The sequence below is a fragment of the Metopolophium dirhodum genome, chromosome 6 (assembly GCF_019925205.1).
Source record: "Metopolophium dirhodum isolate CAU chromosome 6, ASM1992520v1, whole genome shotgun sequence".
Lineage (NCBI taxonomy): Eukaryota > Metazoa > Arthropoda > Insecta > Hemiptera > Aphididae > Metopolophium > Metopolophium dirhodum.
This window is the reverse complement of record NC_083565.1, coordinates 19,397,870-19,418,883: the sequence shown is the minus strand read 5'-3', so window position 1 is coordinate 19,418,883 and position 21,014 is coordinate 19,397,870. Positions and strand designations below refer to the sequence as shown.

At 30.6% G+C, this 21,014-nt stretch overlaps 2 protein-coding genes and 2 non-coding genes across 10 annotated transcripts in view; 2 read left to right on the top strand and 2 right to left on the bottom strand.

Moving 5' to 3' along the window:
• Window positions 1-13,873, top strand: part of LOC132947945 (NAD kinase-like) — a 60,377-nt gene extending 46,504 nt beyond the window's left edge. For 5 of the 7 annotated variants that reach the window (XM_061018202.1, XM_061018204.1, XM_061018205.1 and 2 more), the window contains exons 2-9: window positions 9,356-9,439; window positions 9,518-9,647; window positions 9,725-9,919; window positions 9,982-10,273; window positions 11,039-11,196; window positions 12,737-12,819; window positions 13,193-13,395; window positions 13,477-13,873. In XM_061018202.1, coding sequence (XP_060874185.1) covers window positions 9,356-9,439; window positions 9,518-9,647; window positions 9,725-9,919; window positions 9,982-10,273; window positions 11,039-11,196; window positions 12,737-12,819; window positions 13,193-13,395; window positions 13,477-13,481 — 1,150 coding nt within the window. In that variant the 3' untranslated portion in view covers window positions 13,482-13,873. Of the gene's footprint in view, window positions 1-8,915; window positions 9,289-9,355; window positions 9,440-9,517; window positions 9,648-9,724; window positions 9,920-9,981; window positions 10,274-11,038; window positions 11,197-12,736; window positions 12,820-13,192; window positions 13,396-13,476 lie in introns of those variants that run through there. The other 2 variants (XM_061018207.1, XM_061018206.1) reach the window with 2 other exon arrangements.
• A 138-nt stretch (window positions 13,874-14,011) lies between these two features.
• The window catches only part of LOC132947946 (uncharacterized), a 49,386-nt gene continuing 42,383 nt past the window's right edge, over window positions 14,012-21,014 (bottom strand). The window contains exon 3 of the mRNA XM_061018208.1: window positions 14,012-14,773. Coding sequence (XP_060874191.1) covers window positions 14,222-14,773 — 552 coding nt within the window. The 3' untranslated portion in view covers window positions 14,012-14,221. The remainder of the gene's footprint in view (window positions 14,774-21,014) is intronic.
• On the top strand, window positions 17,279-17,350 carry Trnae-uuc (transfer RNA glutamic acid (anticodon UUC)). The gene has a single exon. It is a non-coding gene; the product is annotated as a tRNA-Glu (tRNA).
• On the bottom strand, window positions 19,718-19,788 carry Trnag-gcc (transfer RNA glycine (anticodon GCC)). The gene has a single exon. It is a non-coding gene; the product is annotated as a tRNA-Gly (tRNA).

Genomic DNA, 21,014 nt, shown 5'->3' with positions numbered 1-21,014 from the left:
CTTATGTAATTATGTGTGTTATGAAGCTTTACTGTATAGGTGTTTTTCATTTTTCACTGTGGCTGTCTTCGTTAATTTTTTTAAAAATAATCATTGTAAAAATCTGTAGACATTGGACAATTTTTTTTTAGTGTTGTATTATAAAAACACATTTTTATAATGACTCGTTTATTGAAAAGGGTATAATTTCATGAATCCAGTCACATAATTAAGCCGTAATTATCGATCGTAGATACCAATAAATATTTTTTATTTTTTATTCTCCTAAAAAGTGTTATTTTTGGATTTGGTCATATAATGTCATCTAAAAATAGTATCTGCCTCCCAGCCCACAGGGGCTATGCAATCACATAGATGCCTTGATAGATGATATAGTGCGTATCCGATGTACACGCCTATGAACGTCATACTATATACTCATATCAATGGTTAAAAGGCTAAGGCTAACTGTCGTGACTCACAAAAAGATCATTTTACAGGAGATACTTGAAATACAGTTTTGAATATGAAAATATATGCATCACATTCACATATAATTACCTTTATGCGCATAATATTATACAATATGGGTTTCTGTCTATATAATATGTATGTATCCATATAAACAATAAACACACCTATAATTATGATATCATAATATATTATTATAGGTCATCTGCTATAGACAATAACTCAATATTATAGTATTATAATAATCAATGCGACCCAAGCCCAACGGAAATGGCCGGTAGTATGATTCGGATCAAGTGTCGCATTAATGCATTATTGTACAGGCAAATTGTTATTGTTATACGCGTGTATTTAATAGCTTGGTACGAATATTGGAATATATAAATACCATATTATATACTATATACATATAACGGGAGACTATTTATACAGAGCGACAAGGTCAAAATATCCGGGAAATTGTATTGGGGAAAATTTGAAAATGACATAACTGCAATGATACACACACACACACACACACACACACACACACACACACACACACACACACACACACACACACACACACACACACACCTACAAGCGCACAAATGTCAAATATTATGATTTGTATTATATAATACTAGCCACTGTAACTGTTGTTTTTCGATCAGATTCGACAAGCCATTTACCTTCACGTTCAAACATATAAAATCGTTGAATATTCATAAAAAAACAACGCAGTCTATGTCAAGGTCGTAGTATAATATATTATAAATTTATAATATTAAATTTATAATATATTATGTTTCAGACGGTCTAAATGTATTATTTAATATTATAATAACTCCACGCGACCATCAAAATTGTTCAAATTCCTTATTGAAAAAAAAACTCGGCAATTCAATACTCAACGGTTTTTGCGCTCGTATCGTTTGTGTCTATGTATTTAGTATGTACCTAGTTGCCTATAGGTGGTCAGGTGGATTTAAGGCGGGGTGGTTTGTGAAGCTATATAATCCCTCATCCAGAATATACATATATATAAACCTCGATCGAACGGTATAAAACTTAAGACGTCGCGATTCCAGTGGCGTACGCAGAGTTCGCTTATGCGGGGGTTAGGTTAGTATAATGAAAAAAATTGTTTGGAACATATTTAATGTAAAATTCCACGATATAAATCATTAAACCTTCTTTTTCACAGGAGGGAGTGGGATTAAACACCCAACTCCCTCTGCCGTCGGTACACCACTCCACGATTGACCATCATATAATAATATATAATATATTACATATAAAGAGTCAAGTTTAGGTTGGATTATCGATTCGATTTTTTCACGGTGTGCTGCAGGATGCACTCGTGGAATTTTATATTGAATGTAGGTTAGCTACCTACAATTTTTCGACTGACCGACCGATTATTATATAATATTAGTTCACTCCGTACAGCTAAGCACGGAGTGCAGCAGTTTGTCTTGCCGAAGAGGGGCGAAGATAAGCTATACTCGCGCTCGTATAGTCGTATCATATAATATAATAGTCATAACACTCATAAGGTCGCATCACCTGCGAGTGTACATATAATAATAATATCTATATATTCGTATATTATTATGATATACACATGTATATTACCTATAGTGCTGGTGATTTTTTTCTATTATAAGCAAATAAAGTATAAACACATAATATTACATAGGTATAACATGGTAGGTAGGTTTTAGAGATTAATATCGCGTGTATATCAATGGCTTGGACGTCGGAAGCAGAGGTGCCATTTTTTTCTATTAGATAACGTTCAATCGTTTATTGTGCGATTTATTTTAGTTGTGTAAAATGTAGTCATAATTATTTAAGATGACATAAGTGCGATTTCCATGGTATTTTCAAAAGTACTGCAGGCTACGTGCCAACGGTCATGCCTATAACAAACCCCGGTGGCCTGGGTGTATTTATAATTTTTTTTAGAATATGCAGGAGACCTTCTTTTGAAAGTAAGTTTAAAAAAAAAAATAGTTCAATAACAGTTTGTAAATTACTTTTTGGTGAAAATTCATAATATATAATTGAACTGAATAACTCTTATAAATAACTTAATAACACAATATAGGTAGGTAGTACAGACTACAGGTTATTAATCTAAAATATACTACCATCTACCATATTATATGAAAACTAATAGGACAAATATTTCTGAGTAGAATAGCTAAAAACTCAACGATTTGATTATTAGTACTTATTTGAACAGATAACGCACGTTTAAGTATTTTGTATATTTTCGTGCGAAGCGTAGCATCGATTTCATAATATATTATATTAATTGTAGGTAAGTATTAGGTATAAGTACATTTTTACGAAGAAATATATTATTATCATGTTATAAGTTATAACATGATATTAATATATTAGTTATAACAAATCATATTTTTCATCACATTTTGTAAAATTTAATTTAATTTTCTATATTAATTATTATCGTGTCACTATTTAATCATTAGTGATAAATTATATTACACCATGAACCTCTGCCGCGTTTATCTCACAACAACTCAACATTTAAGTGATCTTAAATTAATTTATAATATTAAATAATTTATTGATGTTTGTCATCGACTTGTAGTCGGAATTTCTAAAACTAATCGATCTTTCATCATATAAAATGCCGTTATAAATATTACTCCCTAGGAAAAAAAAACTCTCAAAGAATGGAAATCCATCCCCGTCATCATCCCTTCCAAATTTCAACTGTAAATCGCAACGTATATAACGCATGGTCACGGCGTATGACTGTAAATTATATTATAACACAGGTTAGGTATTATGGTAATATTGATACAACAGCGGACAATTTTCGGTCTGCATCGTCTGCACAATATAATATACATCATAATATTATATACACTATACACAGTATGGTATAAGTCGTCTGTGAATATAATATTAGGTATTATAATGATCGGCTCGCGTGAAGTGATCGACTGACGAAGCGAAGACGCGATTCGCTGCTTAAGTATATTATATTCATCGTAATTTTCGCGATCAACACAATGCTATACACGTCCGATGTTGCAGACGTATAACGGTCCAGACGTATACATTTTTTTCATTTTTTTTTTTTTTTGAAAAAAAAAACAGTATTGTTTGAGTGTCATTTGTACGAAATATCTAAAATCAGTCTATATATACACGTAGTTGCATTATATATAATATACCTCTATATATCCACCGTACCTATATACCTACAACCTGTACCTATATATTATTATATTATATTATTTGTCAAAGCGAAGTCGAGGTCAACGCGCGCACTCGTCACGAAAATCGGGGTAAAGGCGATTTGTACATTTTTTTTTTATCGTGTTTAATCTCTTCGTCACATCGACGCCGAGTTCTCTGCATATATTATAATTTTTTAACGTACACATAATGTATCCTATGCATAGTTTATATTTATTATACGTGTGAAGTTTGAATGTCTGTATCTATAAAACATAGCGCTTTGAATATCGAATATACAGGTGTCTCACAGTGCAGTTTATCCTTCCTTGTGCACACCCGCCACTGTATACCTATTTTATATTAATATATCATACCCCTGTATTTTACACCAGATATTTACACCAGTGGGCTATAAATTGTTATATTAATTGTGATTCTCTATAATGAAATAATGATTTTCCGTAAAGGTTTATTAGAAAAAACCCTGTCGTTCGATGGAGACAAATACGACGTTGAAACGTATATTACATGCACTAAATTTTATACTCCTATGTATACTATACATTTTATACCTATAATATTGGAGTTTCAAATACTGAAATGAATAATAAAACACGCGAGGTTGTCGCAGAAACTCCTATATTTCGTTAATATTTTAAGACGTAAGGTAGAAGAAAACAAATTATGAAAAATGCACACCTATATTATTATATAATCGCGTATAATATCGTATATAATTTTCGAAGCATGGTGAAATTTGATTGCGTGAAACTGTTCGGAATGATATTATTATATTAATGATAATAAATAATAATAATTATTGTAACAAATGAATTATAATACTATATTATTATATAAACATTATATAGACATTATAACTGTAATAGACATCACTGATACAGCCATCAGGTAGATATTATTATATCGACGGCCGTTCGTTGTTTGCCTCATTTTTTATTCATCGTGAAATATATTATTATTATTACTCTTACACACCCGCAGCATTAAAATCGTATTGCAAACATAATAATATTATCATGATAGGTATTTGACTTGTGCAGTATAAGTACACACGTCTACCAAGTGTGCGCGTTATTTCATGTAACTTCAAATTAATATTGAATGAGACCGTAACTCGATCTGCACATGTCTTCATTATTATCAAGAGACACCCTACTATTACGAATTTACAGGGTGATCCACCAAGCATTCTCTCTCTCCCACGACCCATTTAACAGTTAGTTATTAAATAATTCTAATTTTAATTTTTTTTTACCAAAATCCACGTTTTTAAATACTTAAATCCTTTATTACGTTTTTTGCATTTTATTATCTGTATAGATACAAACTTCTTTTTTTTTTATTAAGAGTCACATACCTATATGTATTTTTTAATGTAAATTGTTAAGCAGAATTTTTTATGTTCCTATATAGGACATAGGTATAAATTGAAATTCAAACTAGTTTATGAATATTAATAAACTAACTACAAAGAAATAAGTACCTATAAATTATAATAGTCCACGGAAATAAGTTTAAAAATGTCCACTATGTAATATATTATTTATAATATCTTATTTTATGTTTATAAAAATTGTCCGAGTATAATAATTACTATCTAGTAATTAAGTACTGGACTGAAAACGCTGTCTATTTTATAATAATTTGATGTAAAATCATTTCTAAGTGTTATTATTCTTAGTACATAAATAGTGTAATAACTCAGAAACCATAGGTACTCGTTCGAATTTTGATTTAGATATATTATTCAAATCATCAAAATGTTTAAAAAAAAATTTGCCCTACAATTTTCTGCAAAAATAGTGGTTCTCATTTGAAACGTAGAAGTTTTTATTGACACACGTCAGTACTTAATAAATGGTAGGAATCAGTAAATCACCCTGTACATAATTATAATATACTGATCTACCTGCTGTAACCTAATCCCGTAATTATACGTTATTACTTTTTAATGATAATATAATATGTTACACATTATTAATATTATATTATGTATTGTTCGCGGTATGAACACCCGATTGCTATAGTAAACGAAAAAACAAATAGTAATTCCAATAAATATTACAGACCTTGACATTGTGAGATGTGTGTGTCGTGTGTGTGTTATTATATAAACCGCGTGTGCGTTGACCTTGTGTGCGCAGCAGACAAACGGTCCACCACGACGTGCGTTTAGCGTGATATTAATATTATGTTTAATACTTTACAATCATATTAATTTATTAGTGATGAACAATTCACTGGATAGTATAATATTTAAGCCTACATGGCTACATTGAACTAACGAAATCAAATTTAAATTCAATTAAAACAATGGCTTTGACCTTTATAGTCTTTAGAGTAGGTATCCACAAAAAAAATTACAAGGTAATACGAAACTTTTCCGGCGAATAATGGAGTAAATCTATGCACTTGTTCTCTGTAGTCTGCTGCACCTACATAAGACATAAATAATAATTACAAATATTACATAGGTACTCCGGTACTCGTACACTGATTATGAAACCGAAAATTCAAAAATAAATAAATAGTATACCTTTAATTTCACTAATTTCTACAACGTCAAAGATCTCGAGAGAATTTTCTGGAAATTCGTGTGCTTGTGGCTGCGTGAATAGCCGAATAGATAATAATAATATCTGTGCAATTTACACAACTATAGTACGTAGTAACTAATATTATTCGCCTTATTTTCGGCTGATAGAGCTGATATACCTATAGTATAGTAAATAGTAATGATGTAATATGTATTATTATTGTATATAAAACAGTTTCAATATTTCATTGACTGAATATACCTAGCTGATGTACTATAATATCGATAACTGTGTATGTAGATACTTACTACGTCTTAGTACTTGAAAACGTAGTCAATGTTCTGTAAATGACATAATAATATGTGTTTCTTAAATCGACATTTTGTACTATTATTATGTGTAGATATGACTGTCTTAGTCGTACTACTAATGAGCAATTATATTATATTACCATACGAAAGGAAAAACTGGCGTATAACTATATTCACTAGCCCAGATCAACTTAAATATTTATTTAAATATTATATACGATACATCTACACTTTTTGTTTTTATTATCATATAATACAAATAATACAATTATCAGTATGACAGTATCCCCGCATAATTAAAGTGAAATCAGTTTATATTATATTGCTTTTTTCTGTTGTAAATTGAGGACCATTAAATGTAAATACAACTCTAAGCAAATAATCAAAATTGTTATTCATAGCTTGCGCAAGTTAGTTTGTTGGGTCAAAGATGAAAAATGTTGGATGTTGGAAAGTTAGATCAAATATAAAACACTCCATCGAGTGTTTCGTGTGTTTGCTCACACTGTTGTGTATTAGAAATAATTTATACATATTTTATTATTTGTACCTTACGTCTGTATACTTGACCTATTGATATTTGTTTTGGTTGACAAAAAAGTGAAAATTGTGTATAATCTTTGGTTATAAAAATACTAGTACTTATAATCAAAGGTATTAATGTATTATGTATTTATGTAATAGTATACGCACGCCGTGGCACTAGAATACAATAGGTACGCATCATGGATATTATTTAACCATTTAATGATTAATATATTGGTGAAAATTGAAGAGCAGCTTACCCATTTTTGAGATTGACATACTTTTTTGGTAGATTTATTTTATTATAACATCTTATATCGGGTACCTATTCTGTAGGTACGCGTTAAACGGACTTCAATCAGGTAATCAACGCATGGATTTAAGAAGGACGAATCGTCAATCACCATTGTTGCATATTTAAATTTAATGTTAATTTATGAGACACATCTTCGTAAAATTTAACCACTATGAAATTCCGATTAAAATAAGTATACATCTTCCACACGAAAATCGTTATACGAGTAGATACATGTAGCACAACCACGAAACGTACTTGATCTTAAACTTCCTCTTTCAATAAATTTCAAGTACAACAAAATATTATTTTTCTGTGGTCGATTTTTTTTTTTTGAAATTTGAACTATCATAATTATACAATTATATTATTTATCATGGTCAACGTTATAAAAAAAAAGAACAATATTCAACGATATTTAATAATAAATATAATAGTGTATGCAAAAAATTAAATGCTCATATTAACCATATACTTATAGATATTTTTATTTTTAAACTAAATGCATGAATCTCTCAGTGACAAATAATATAGGTATAATTATAATTCATAATAAATTAAAAATTAAAATTCTTTTCAAACCTAATAAAATGAATAAAGAGACATTTATAATGTATTCATCCCGCATTGGTATAATAAATTCAATAGAAACTTCAGATATATCGTTAGGCGTTAATGGTGGATACCACACGACACTCAAAATTAAGTAATATATAATAAACAAAACGAATTATAGGATAAGTAGATTGATTTTATAATGATATGTGTTCATTGTGTTTTTTTATTTGTTGTGTCTGTGTACACGATAAGTAGTCGAAATAATTCTTAGATTTTCAACTTCAGTATCTTGTTCGATGGGAAATTGAATCTAGTTGGTGCAATGGGTTGGTCAAGATTTAAAATTGCCGGTAGTTTTCAAAAGCGTCGGGAAAAACAGAAAAAAAATTAAGGAAAAACGGGAATTTTTACACAAAATCGGTTTTGACAAAATCGATTTTGGTTTTCGGTGTATTCTGTAATTAATGGTATTAGGAATAAGAAGTATGTTGAATGATAAGACTAGGCACATTTTTTTTAAGGAGCAATGTATAATTTATATAGGCAACCAACAATAAACACTATAGACGACGTCACATGTATACATTAATTATTCTTATGCAATGCACGATGCACAAAAACACAAGGCGATGCACATGCGCAAACTAGGACGAAAACTCGGTTCGTGTTGAGCATACTTCTTATTTTTTATACCATATACTGGATGACTTATTCCATAAAATATCTAAAATAGCACAGTATTATGCGTCCTCACCAATTTATATCCTACACATACTTAAAAAAATTATTATTGTAATCGCCGGTGTCGCCGCCGCCGCCGCTCCCGGTCTGTCACCCACGGGTAGTCTGCCGACAATCAGTTCAGCGTGCTCTAGCGACTAACAAAAACATAAATCCCACGACACGACACCACGTTGACGACTGCACACGCGCACCCACTCCACAGAACACCCACCCGACACACGGCCACACCGTCGCGGTGATAACGATATTACATCATCTGTTGTGGTTCGGCTACAACAACAACGGTTTATGCTTATCAGTTATCACTATTTCGTAATATTTTCATTGAAGAATTTCCCGATTTCCGTTTGAGAACATTCCTATCTGTTTACTGTAGTTACTAGTCAGTAGTTACCGGGTCTCGTACGCCAGTTCGGTTTCCCCGTGTGGAAAATACCGGAAAAAAACTCTAGACGACCCGTTGTCGTTTTAAAACCGTATCGTTCCGACATGCATGCGAAACGGAATCTTTAACACAAATCTGCAGTCATGAACGACGCGAAGGGACCGGTGGACGACATTGACCCGTAAGCCTACCCACCCACCCACAGAATTGTGTTAAATATCTTTCCATATGTGGCCCGACGATTCTTCCGTCCGTCCATCCGTTCGTTCTGTTCGTCTACGTTGTCTCAGCGCTCCAGTTACTGACCGACACTTTTTTTTTCTTTCAGGAGAACGCGGTCGCTGAACGCTCCCAGTCCGGTCCAACAGTTTGGACCATGCGGCCGTATCATGAAAACCTCTGCGTTGGTCACGTAAGTTAGTTGTACGGTTATTGTGCGGCGCAAGTGATCGCTGTCGTTCAATATTTATTTTATTTTCTGTTTGTCCAGGACAATTCAAGATCCAGCCAGTCAACGTTTGACGTGGGCCAAAAATCCTCTGTCGGTGTTGGTGATAAAAAAAGTTAGAGATATGTCTGTTTTACCACCGTTCATAGAACTTGTCAGATGGCTGACACAGGTACGAATATCTATAATCGGTTACTCGGGTGAAGGTAATTGTCATTATTTATTTTAAAATATACTATTTGGCCCTAGGAAAAAAGCATGATAGTGTTTGTGGAACATTCTGTGATGGAAGACACAATGCTCTCTAGTAACTCGGGCTTCATGGAAATACGAGAGAAATTAAACTCTTTTCAAGATAGCAAAGATGATCTAACAGACAAAATAGACTTCATCATTTGCTTAGGTGGAGACGGTACTTTGCTCTACGCTAGTCTTTTGTTTCAGGTAATTTCAAAATTATTTATATTGTCATTATTGTTTATTGAAATGTTCTTTTTTTATTTTAGAAATCCGTACCACCAGTTATGGCGTTCCACTTAGGCTCCCTTGGATTTTTGACGCCTTTTAAGTTTGACAATTTCCAACAGCAAGTGACCAATGTACTTGAAGGACATGCTGCTTTAACGTTACGTAGTAGACTTAGGTGCATAATTGTTAAGAAGAATGAAGACAAAGATAAGCCTCAGCCAAATTTACTAGTACTTAATGAAGTGGTTATTGACCGCGGACCATCACCATACCTTTCAAACATTGACTTGTTTTTAGACAGAAAATACATAACATCTGTTCAAGGAGATGGTAATAATTAACAAATAAATTAATAGCAAAATGAAAATGTTAAAATATATACTTTGGTTCAACTAAAGAAACGTACTTGGCAGCCAATTGTGTATTTGTGCCCTAGGCCGTAGAGATGGTTGACTCAGTTAGGGATACAAATGAGTGTTGATTGACCATCATCTGACAAAAAGTGGATGCCACTGAGTACGTTTCTTAAGCCTAGGATATATTTGTCGACGACAAAAATTTATGTTTCTGACTAATATATCTTAGGTCTAGACGCTGCTTTAAGTTAAACAAAGTATAGGTACAACAATTATTATTGAAGTACATTGTAAGAAAAATAAAATATTTTAAACAATGTGTAATGAGAGATATAATGTATTATAAGATCTTAAAATATATGTTAATTTAAACCTGTTTTTGACATTTTTGGCACATAAACCGTGGCATCTGACATAAGTATTTTTTATTTTCAGTATCATAAAATAAAACTAATAGTTAACAAATTTTAGAAAATTCCCACTGATAGAAATCTTTAAAATTTATTTTTCTAGTCTAATAGAACTTCAATTAGGTGAAACTAAAGAAATCAAGACATACATTTTCAAAATTCAATGTATTTTAGTGTGAAAGAAATTTCAAAGGATTTTTTTTTTATAATTTAAAATTCAAAGCATTACAGTTTTATTTCTTTGTATCCTAGCGCTGTTAGGATATTTATACTACTATTAAACTTAAAAGTTTGTTGTTCATTTAATAAAACTTTATTTTTGTTATTAGGTTTGATTATCTCAACACCAACTGGAAGTACAGCATATGCAGTTGCAGCAGGGGCATCAATGATTCACCCAAGTGTTCCAGCCATCATGGTGACACCCATATGCCCGCATTCTTTGTCTTTCAGGCCAATAGTAGTACCAGCTGGTGTTGAACTAAGTGTAAATTATTATTTTAAAAGAATTCCACACTTAGTGATAAAAATAAATAAGCAAATTCTAAATTTGAATATTATCAAGTACCACATAGTTTTTTGCATGATTGCATTTTGTTCATAATCATTACATTTATTTCTTAACATTTAACTTAAATATTGTAAACTTAGTCACAGGCACTATTAATTTATAATATAGTTAGTAATAGGCACTATTAGCATCATGTAACTATCAAATACTTATTAGAATATTTTTTTTTTTATCACTGAATAGTTTTCGTTTATTTATTATTTAATATTATTTGAACAGTAAGAATATAGAACAGTTAAAAATATTGAATTTATTAAATAGTTTGGACCATTGGATTAGATCATGTTATGGACATTATTTAAACAATCAAATATGAAATATTCATATAACTTGTATTTCTTCAATAACTTTTTAAATAGTTAGAATATAAAACAGGTCTATCAAATGATTTGATATTAATGATATTTCGGTTCAATATAAACTTCATATACACTATCAACAATTAAGAAAGATTTGTCTATATTTCTACAAATATTGGTAACTATTACAATTCACAGACTGCACAATTATTCAGTAATATATTATATTATACAATAAATTTATATATTACAAAGTTCCATTTAACGAGAAATTTTTGGTAATCATTTGTTTGACATTTGTTGTTATTTATATATTGATTCTTCTTATGTTAAAGCCGATGTTTCTTATATAATAAATAATATAATCCCGTTTATTTCTAGTATTCTGCTATACTCAAGACTATTAATTAACTTCATAATAATTGAAAAAATTAAATATGATTAATCAGCAAAAATAAATTTTTAATCTTGTGTTTCATATGTTATGTAGGTTAATTCCATCAATATTAATGATAAATTGTGATAAATAAATAAAAAAATTATTTATTCACACTCACTGTGTGGAATTCTTTGCATATTTTGGTTAATTTTCGTTTTTGTCAATAGTTTATAAGTTATGAAATAGTGTAATGGTTACTAGATCAATAGAGTTAGGATATGTTTTGTTTCTTTATGTAGATAACGGTATCACCAGATAGCCGCAATACGGCCTGGGTTTCATTTGATGGTCGTAATCGGCAAGAAATTTCTCACGGTGATAGGTAATACTGTAATAGGAAAGAAAAATAGAGATTTACTATTTAAAAATTTGGAATGAATTTTACATTGTTGTTATTTGTCAAGGCTTGTATTGGTTTAAAAAATGCTTTTGAGGTGCACATGGTTATCTAAAAAACAAATCAAATATTTGTTAGAAATTTTAATAGCTAATTAGCATTTTAGTATTTAAAATTAATGCTATTTTGGTTTAAAACATTTTAATACAATTCACTATAATGAAATATAAGTCAATTGACTTCTGTGAATGATGATAAAACAAAATGTTATTACAAAGCTTAAAAATTAGTTTTTTTTTTTAATTCTATGTGTTAAGTATTTTAATTCTATGTGGATTATAGTATTGTTACTGATATAGCAGGTTTGGATACTTTTTGCAGATTATGTTGAGTCCGGATGCAAGATCAACAGCTTGGGTTTCATTCGATGGCCGAAATCAACAGGAGTTGTGTGCAGATGATAGGTCGGTCAATAAAAAATGTAGATTAATATTTGGTGATGGCTAATATGTGCACGGTAAAATTTGGTTATTACTCTGTAAGTTAATCAATGATGGGGAAGGATCAGGGTATATGTAATCAGACTTCAGTAATTACAAATTTACTTACTTTTAATTATATCAAACATAATTGTCTAGTTATTAAACACATATTCATTTATTTATGCTGCACGTTTTAACCGTTCAACCTATTACAGTTATGTATGTTAATAATTTTAAGACATACGAAAATGATAACCATGTGTATCAGTTTGCATGAATATTTGCTTTCCATTAATGTGCTTTTAATTTCTTTCCGTATTGTAATTAAATAGCTTAACAAATATTTCATTTACAGCTTACAAGTAACTACATCTATATATTCGTTACCATCAATATGTGCTCAAGACCAAATATCTGATTGGTTTGATTCATTGGCTGAATGTCTACATTGGAATGTGCGAAAACGACAGAAGCATTTTGAGGAATTATCTGATCTGGCGCATTGCAAGTATGAGGATTCACTAAATTCAACGTCGAAAGACACTTTATTAGTTACGGGTAAATAATCAAACTGATGTTTATATTTTATTAAAACATTTTTTGAAATTTATGAAACTAATTTTTGTTTTTACTTTTTAGACTAGCAGGGTATAATCATTGAAGTTCAACATTAACCAACAGATACCTTATCCTTTAGTCGATAAGCACCTGTACTACCATCGGTGCTTACAAATGGATTTCAAAACTGTGCAAAATACATTTTTTTATAATTATTATTATTATTATTATTATTGTCTTGTAAGTACCTGTAGAAGGTATACATTTATGTGTTTCTGCCGCTCGTGATTAAAATTACCTATTTATCGTTTAATTATAGTTTCAGTACTGAAGTTGTAGTTTTGACAAATTAATATTATGTATCTGTATTACATTATCGGTGAAGTAGATGTATTTTAATTGATAATAATCAGTTTATGTACAGAACAACATAAATATTATAGTCATTAAATAAAAAATAAGTTTAATGTAAGAGTAATTTATTCTTGGTTATTAGAACACTTCAATTTGATTTTTACCCATGTATACAATTTCTTCCATTTTTAAGATGAAATTTAAATTGTAATTTGTTTTTGATATTGTTAAAAAACGCAAATATTTATGTTTATTATTATTTTTAGCTCAACATTTGTATAAATTACAAAAATTTTAATTGTTTATTAATTAAAATTATTTATTAATGACTAAGAGTATACATTAAGTAATATATTATCATAATAGTTTCATAAATCTTTGGAACATTTTTCTTCATCTAAAGGTCATTCTTCACACAATGTCTAATAAACATTGCAACACCCATAGTTCACTTTTGTTAACTAGATTTCAGTCAATACAGTGATCTGAATTGTATGGTATTGGCTTCGTTAGTATTGAATCTGCTTTCAAAATATCTGCAAATGTCTTTCACTGGCACAGATCTCAAATCCAAATTGTTCATTGACCTAGACTTAATGTTTGTTATATGAGATGAAAGATCGTGTAAATTGTCCACACTTTTTGAAGAGCAAGTGAGTGATTCTTCGAATATCTTGCGTTTCTGTTTAACTGGTATTAAGTCTGAGAACTCGCTGACAGGCGATCTACGCAATTGTTCGCATTCTCGAATCAAGTCTGGCAAGTGTGAAACATTCTTCTTGTACATCCGTGAATTAAATAAAGGCATATGGTTGTTGTTGACTTCTTGCATATCCAAGCTGGTTTTTTTGTGTTTGGATGCAGATGTCATTAATGAATCTGTTGACGAGTATCGTCGAAACGGTGCATGGTCAGTGACTATGCCGAGTATATCAAGATACTTAACGTCATCTAATGGTGTTTGGCTCAGGAGTTGTCCCGCAATGGTTGTTGTCCAGTGATGGAAGTCCGTTTCTGTGTCCACCTAAAAATTAAATTATGTATTATTGACTATTGTGCATTATGAATTATATATATTTATGTATTATTATTATATATTTATGTATTATTCTATAATCTATAAAAAGTCAATAAAATAAGAATAGACAAATAGACAACTATTAAAAGACTGAATGAATGGAACATGTTATAACTATAAAGAAATCTGAGACAGTGAGACGTAACTATGATTGCTATGTGAGATGTAAAAATGTTCCAATAATTTAGTTTAATGGTCGCCTATAATGTCGACAACGAAGAATTTATATTTTATATTCAACCAACAATATGGACGATATTTGTGTATTTGTTATATTTTTATTTCAATAGAACTAACGAGTAGTGAGATCAGTGGCGTAATTAGGAATTTTTCATGCAGGGGGTCCAGCTAATTTTCCAAACACATTTAAGTCCCAGGCCCTGTTACAGAAAATATTAATATATATGTATTAGATGTTTAGATAGGTATTTATGGGGCCAATGGGGGGGTCCGGACCTTATGGTCCATAGGCTATGGACCCCCCTCCCCCGTAAATACACCAATGAGTGAGATGTAAAATCAACATTAAGTGTCCAGTAAATAGGAAACGTATAAAAGTCTCAAGTGGCATTTTTATGTTGGAAGTTTAAAAATCCCACAGATACTACTCAGGTACTATGGATAAATTTAATAATTTAATACCAATATCCATCAAAATAATACTAATGTATTAGCCATGTAGATATCGATGTTCAATATTAATATTATTTTTTTGTAGAATATTCAATAATGATCGATACATTTAATCCGCTCTACTGTCTCAAAGTCGTCATATTATTGCAAATCAGTGCATCAATACAATATGCATTTACAATTTTAGGAAAATACGCTCTCCGATGTTTTACTTAGTACTTAAGAGGACGCCACACCCGCATGTGGTGTTGTCTCCGTCTTACAAACGCGTAACACACCAAATTTACGCTCAGAAATTCAATTTTTATGCCGTTAGCTTAAAAATTAGAGTGCATTTACCTATTATGAAACTTGATGGTAAGAACATTATCTGTGTTTTGTTGGAAGTTTTTTTACGATAATTCAGTTTTTAAGTGAGTTATAGCGTGTAGGTATAATGAATGTAAATTAAAAATGCTCAAGTCTGCAAAGATTTATATTATATACTATATAATAATTTATAATATCATGTAGGCATATATGTTGAAATCTCGTCGTGTCTACATAGATTTTATATTTATGTATCGAAATAATACAGCCTAATAGGTGAACCTTTACTCTTTACATATAATTCCCATTACTCATAAATAGTTATAAATTATAATATTATGTTATACCTATTACCTACCTATTTATTATTATTATTTATTACCGTATCTTACCGATACATGTGACATTTCAAATTTAATCCGCATTGAAATGTAGTCATGTAAGAATACTGAATAGTAGGTACCTACCTGCCTATACCGATAAGTTTTTTAAAAACTATCTATATAATATTATATCGTCCTTCAATACTTTTAAGGAATAGGACAGTTATAAACTATACAAACTGTGTTAAGAAATAAATAATAATAGAGGATTGTCAACTGTGCACTATTTACAGTGCTGTCTCAACCATCAGTAACGCCCTAGGGCCTAGGGCAACAATATTTGACGCCCCTCCCCCCCAAAAAATATTTTTATAAAATTAACTTTACATTTTTAGCGTAAATTAACCTCAATCCTTAAATATGTTTAATATTTCTTAATTAATAGTACCTGCTTATTTATTGTTATTTTCGAAAGTTGACAATATGTATAATTATAAGTTATAACTAATAAGTATTATGTACCAAGTAGAGGTAATTTCTGATCTATGTCTAGACTTAAAAATAAAGTGAATTGACCTCTTATAAAATCTAAAGGTACCTATAAAAGGTAAGAATCGAAATATTATTATCTAGTCAACTTCATTGGCTTTTTATTATATTTAAATTTTTAAAGCGAGTTATGAGTTTTTTATAATTTTAAATTGTTTGTACATCTTCACTCTAATTTTTATATTCGGAACTACACGTGTCCTGCACTCCTGCTGGATGTGCTAATGTGCCATGTTACGCACTTGTAAGACGGAGTCACGGAGACAACACATATGTGGGTTTATTGCGGGCATAGGCATTAGGCGTACACCGATTACGTCCTCTATAATTTTAAAATGTTAATGAGACTGTTCATAATATTACTTATGGGCTATGTGGCAGTGCAGAGGAGACTAAGAATTATAATGTATCCACTCCTAAATTAAAATTATTGAAATAATTGCTGTTTACGTTTTCACAAAACTGTGTTACATATTAATTTATTGGCATTTAAACGTATATTCGTATTCCTCCCTTTTTATGTTATAATTTATCTGATAATTGTTTTCTGCAAAATATTATAGGTACTATAAAAATATCAATATTATATTATAATATGTGGTTTAAATAATACAGGTTGGCCTCCGTTTCACATCCATCCGGTATGGTCTAGTGGCTAGGATACCTGGCTTTCACCCAGGAGGCTCGGGTTCGATTCCCGGTACCGGAATAAATTTTTTGCAGTTTTTAGCAAAACAAAATTATAACGATACAAATCTATGTATGAGGTGCTTCACGCCCACGCCCTCGCCCTACACCATTATTCCTTTATAATGAAATTTATTCATTTATTCTGATTTTTAAATATACTCAAGACTATTTTCAAATTCTTGAATTTTTAGCATAATTGGTTAAAGACACGTCGTGTACTGTGTAGGAATGTTACTGCAATGGCTGACTTGTCTATTTTAAATATTAAATGGGAAATTATATACAAAATCTACAGCACAAAAACCAAGGAAAAAAGCTTTCAAAATTTCAAATAATACTTTATTAATTTATTACAGATGTAGGTAATCAAATACATAGAAAAAACACTTTAAAGTTTAAGTAGGTAGTATATTAGTATATTATACAATATAAATGTAATTATTTTTTACCGAACTACCGAATAAGTTTTTAAATTAAAACGATAGCTGATTAGTTGTCATCAGTTATCTGTGATAAGCTTCAAACTTCAACATAAACCTTGGTATTATGTTTGAAACCAATAACATTTTTATTCAAACCAAATCGCTTGATAAAATTATTTAATGATTCAATAAAACTATTCATTAAATAATTATAAGGAACGGTTTCATGCAACCCAGCATAAGTATACTCTTATTCGTATTAACCTGTATCTATAGGTATGTTATTTGTGCCTAATTATTATATTAATTGTAACTTTTAAATTATTATATTGTAACAATAAGGCAATCATTTACATATTACTTTGCAAGTGTAAATGTATATTAATGTAATATAAACAATTAAATAAGTAGTAATGTTACTAGAATACTAAATAAAGTTAGAACAAAACTTTGTTATTAATGATTTTGAAATTTATGTTTAGTGATTTGTCGACCAGGGGGCAAAGCCTAACCCCAGGGGTTGGTAACATTGAGTATACATCACTCTAGCACCTCCTAAAATGTAGCTCTAGTTGCGTCTGTAGTTCTTGTTTTATCAATCGACAACCTCACAACAAAAAAATCTACAAAAACGCGCGACAACGAAAAGTATTAAATATTTTACATATTTGTTGATAATTAATTTGTAGAATAAAAAAAGTATGTAAATGTATTATAAATGGGCCATTTTGAAACATCATCATAAACATATAAAATATTAATTATTGTTGTACACTTGTACCTAAATACCTATAATATCTACGTCCTACTTGTTGTTATATAATATACCATAAACCTTTTTGTAAATAATTTAATATAAAACGATAAAGAACCTTAAAAACAATATATTTATGTGGGGGGGGGGCTTTCTCCCCCATATTTCCGATGACCCTTTTATTTTTGAACACTGATTATTTCAAAAAGTATAAATTATTTGAAATTGTTTTTTACGTTTTATATAATCAAATAACAAATTTAAAAAAAAAATATTTTTGAAAATATTTTTAATCCTTCACATTTTTAGAGGTTTTTCTTTCTTTTATATAACAACATATACAGCTATATTTTAATATTCCAAAGCGGAATATTTTTCTAAGTAAAACACCTAGGTAATTATATTTTTCTAAGTACCTAGGTACTTTAAGTTTTGATGACCTGAGTGGAGCGGTAATCGCGGTTACCTCGCAAAATGCTTGTCCACTACTCCGCTCATCGAAACTTTAAATACTTATAACGCTTACTCATTGCACTCCGACTTAAAAGACTAATTCTTTTCAACACTCTTATGTCTCCTTATAAATATAAGGATAAAAAATACTTAAAATTTAATTTTTAAATGAAAACTTTGATCTGTAACAAGTTGAAACCATGTAAAAAATATTTTTAAAAATATTAAGTAAATAAGTAATACTTCTTGAATAATGAGCGCTACGTTAAATTAATCACACGGGAGTTCTCTTTATATCTATTATCCTCCCTTAAGAAAAACAATCATCAATTTTATAATAAATTATCATATTATTTAAGTACCTATGATATAGGTTAAGTTTGTAATTTTTAATTATTACAATCATTTATAAATAGATTTTAAATTGTCTTATTGACTCTGCTAGCTGGCAACAAACTACAAGGACCCCAAACAATATTTACCTATAAGTCACTTGTGCACGGACTTAAATCCATCAATACACGTCATTAATATCAAGCACAAACGTAAATTATGTACGAGTACGAATACAGCAATACCCAGGTAGTAACTAATAATAAAAATGTATTATGTTCAAACTGGCAACATTCCGTTGGGTAGAAGTGGTCTGCAAATGTAATCAAAAAGTCAATAGTAATATTTTAGGTACCTATCAATTTATTTATCACGTATGAGCGTGAATGCAAAACGTTTAAAATAAAAATTATCAAAAAATTTATGCATCAGCCGGGAATCGAACCCGGGCCGCCCGCGTGGCAGGCGAGCATTCTACCACTGAACCACTGATGCTTGTATGTACGAGGGCAATTTTTATTGTATTTGAGCATAATAAAGTAATTTTATTACGACCTATGATTTTATCGTTATTTAACTACCTACCTATTCAAATAATACACAGAATGTACCTATAATTTAATATGATTTAGAATACCTCTACAATTACTCTACTATCCATATATTTTGTATAATATATTATTACGGTGATTAATTGATAATATAGTATAGTAATATAATCCCCAAAATTATATGTACAAATAAAAATACATTATAATAATATGGTATTGTTTAATAATTCTGAGAATCTAAAATCACCGGAACTATAATCGAAAAAAAAAACAGTTGCCGATATCCAAGCACATTATTATGTATAATGTTATCTATATATTTATAATCTATATAATTGTATAATAACATAATATTATTTAAACATTAAATAAGTTAGGAAAGCTCACTCCGTAGGTGTGTTAATTTTCCGGTTTCTAAACGTATTTTATAATGCAACGTAATAAACTATAATATTCTAAGTACTTAATAGCAGTAACAGGTAAAAATTAAAAAGAATTCGGTAACCTTTATATTTTAATTTTTTTAATATTGGCTAGTGTGAATCTATATTAAATGCTTAAAGCTCAAATGTTGATACTATTTTGAATACAACATGTTACTTTGATTGAATAGAACCGTTGTAAAATCTGAACACTTATTTACACAATCATGCGTGACTCCACGGCGGCGGCAGACGCGGGGCCGACGGGACGCCAAGGCGAAAACCGCGTAGTCTCAGGACAGCGGCGCGTTTCGATTCTATCCGCCGATTCTCTCCCCTTTTTGCCCAGTGGTTTGATCTAGCCGGCCCGAGTCTCAACGCCACTGGTCGCCGCCGATTCCGCAGCACCGATATAATAAGTCTTCGTCACTCACTCTGAGCTTTGGTCACCGTCGTCTTGCAGTACCGTCAAGCACACGGCATCGCGCACTAGCCGCCCGTCGTCGCTCTCGCAACCGTCGTGGTCGGGTTTCGCCCGCTGCCATGGTCGTTTTTGCGTCCAGATCAAACGCGTCCGGTGCTTGAACGTCCCGCCGGTTGTGAGAACGCAGTAGAGGTGGCCTACCATAACCATCTGATACCACCCACTTGCCATCACGCACGGGGGGGTACCACATCGCCTCGTCTTGTCTGATGTCATTTTTTCGTTTAAATTATTATTATTGTTTTTTATTTTTACTTTTTGCAG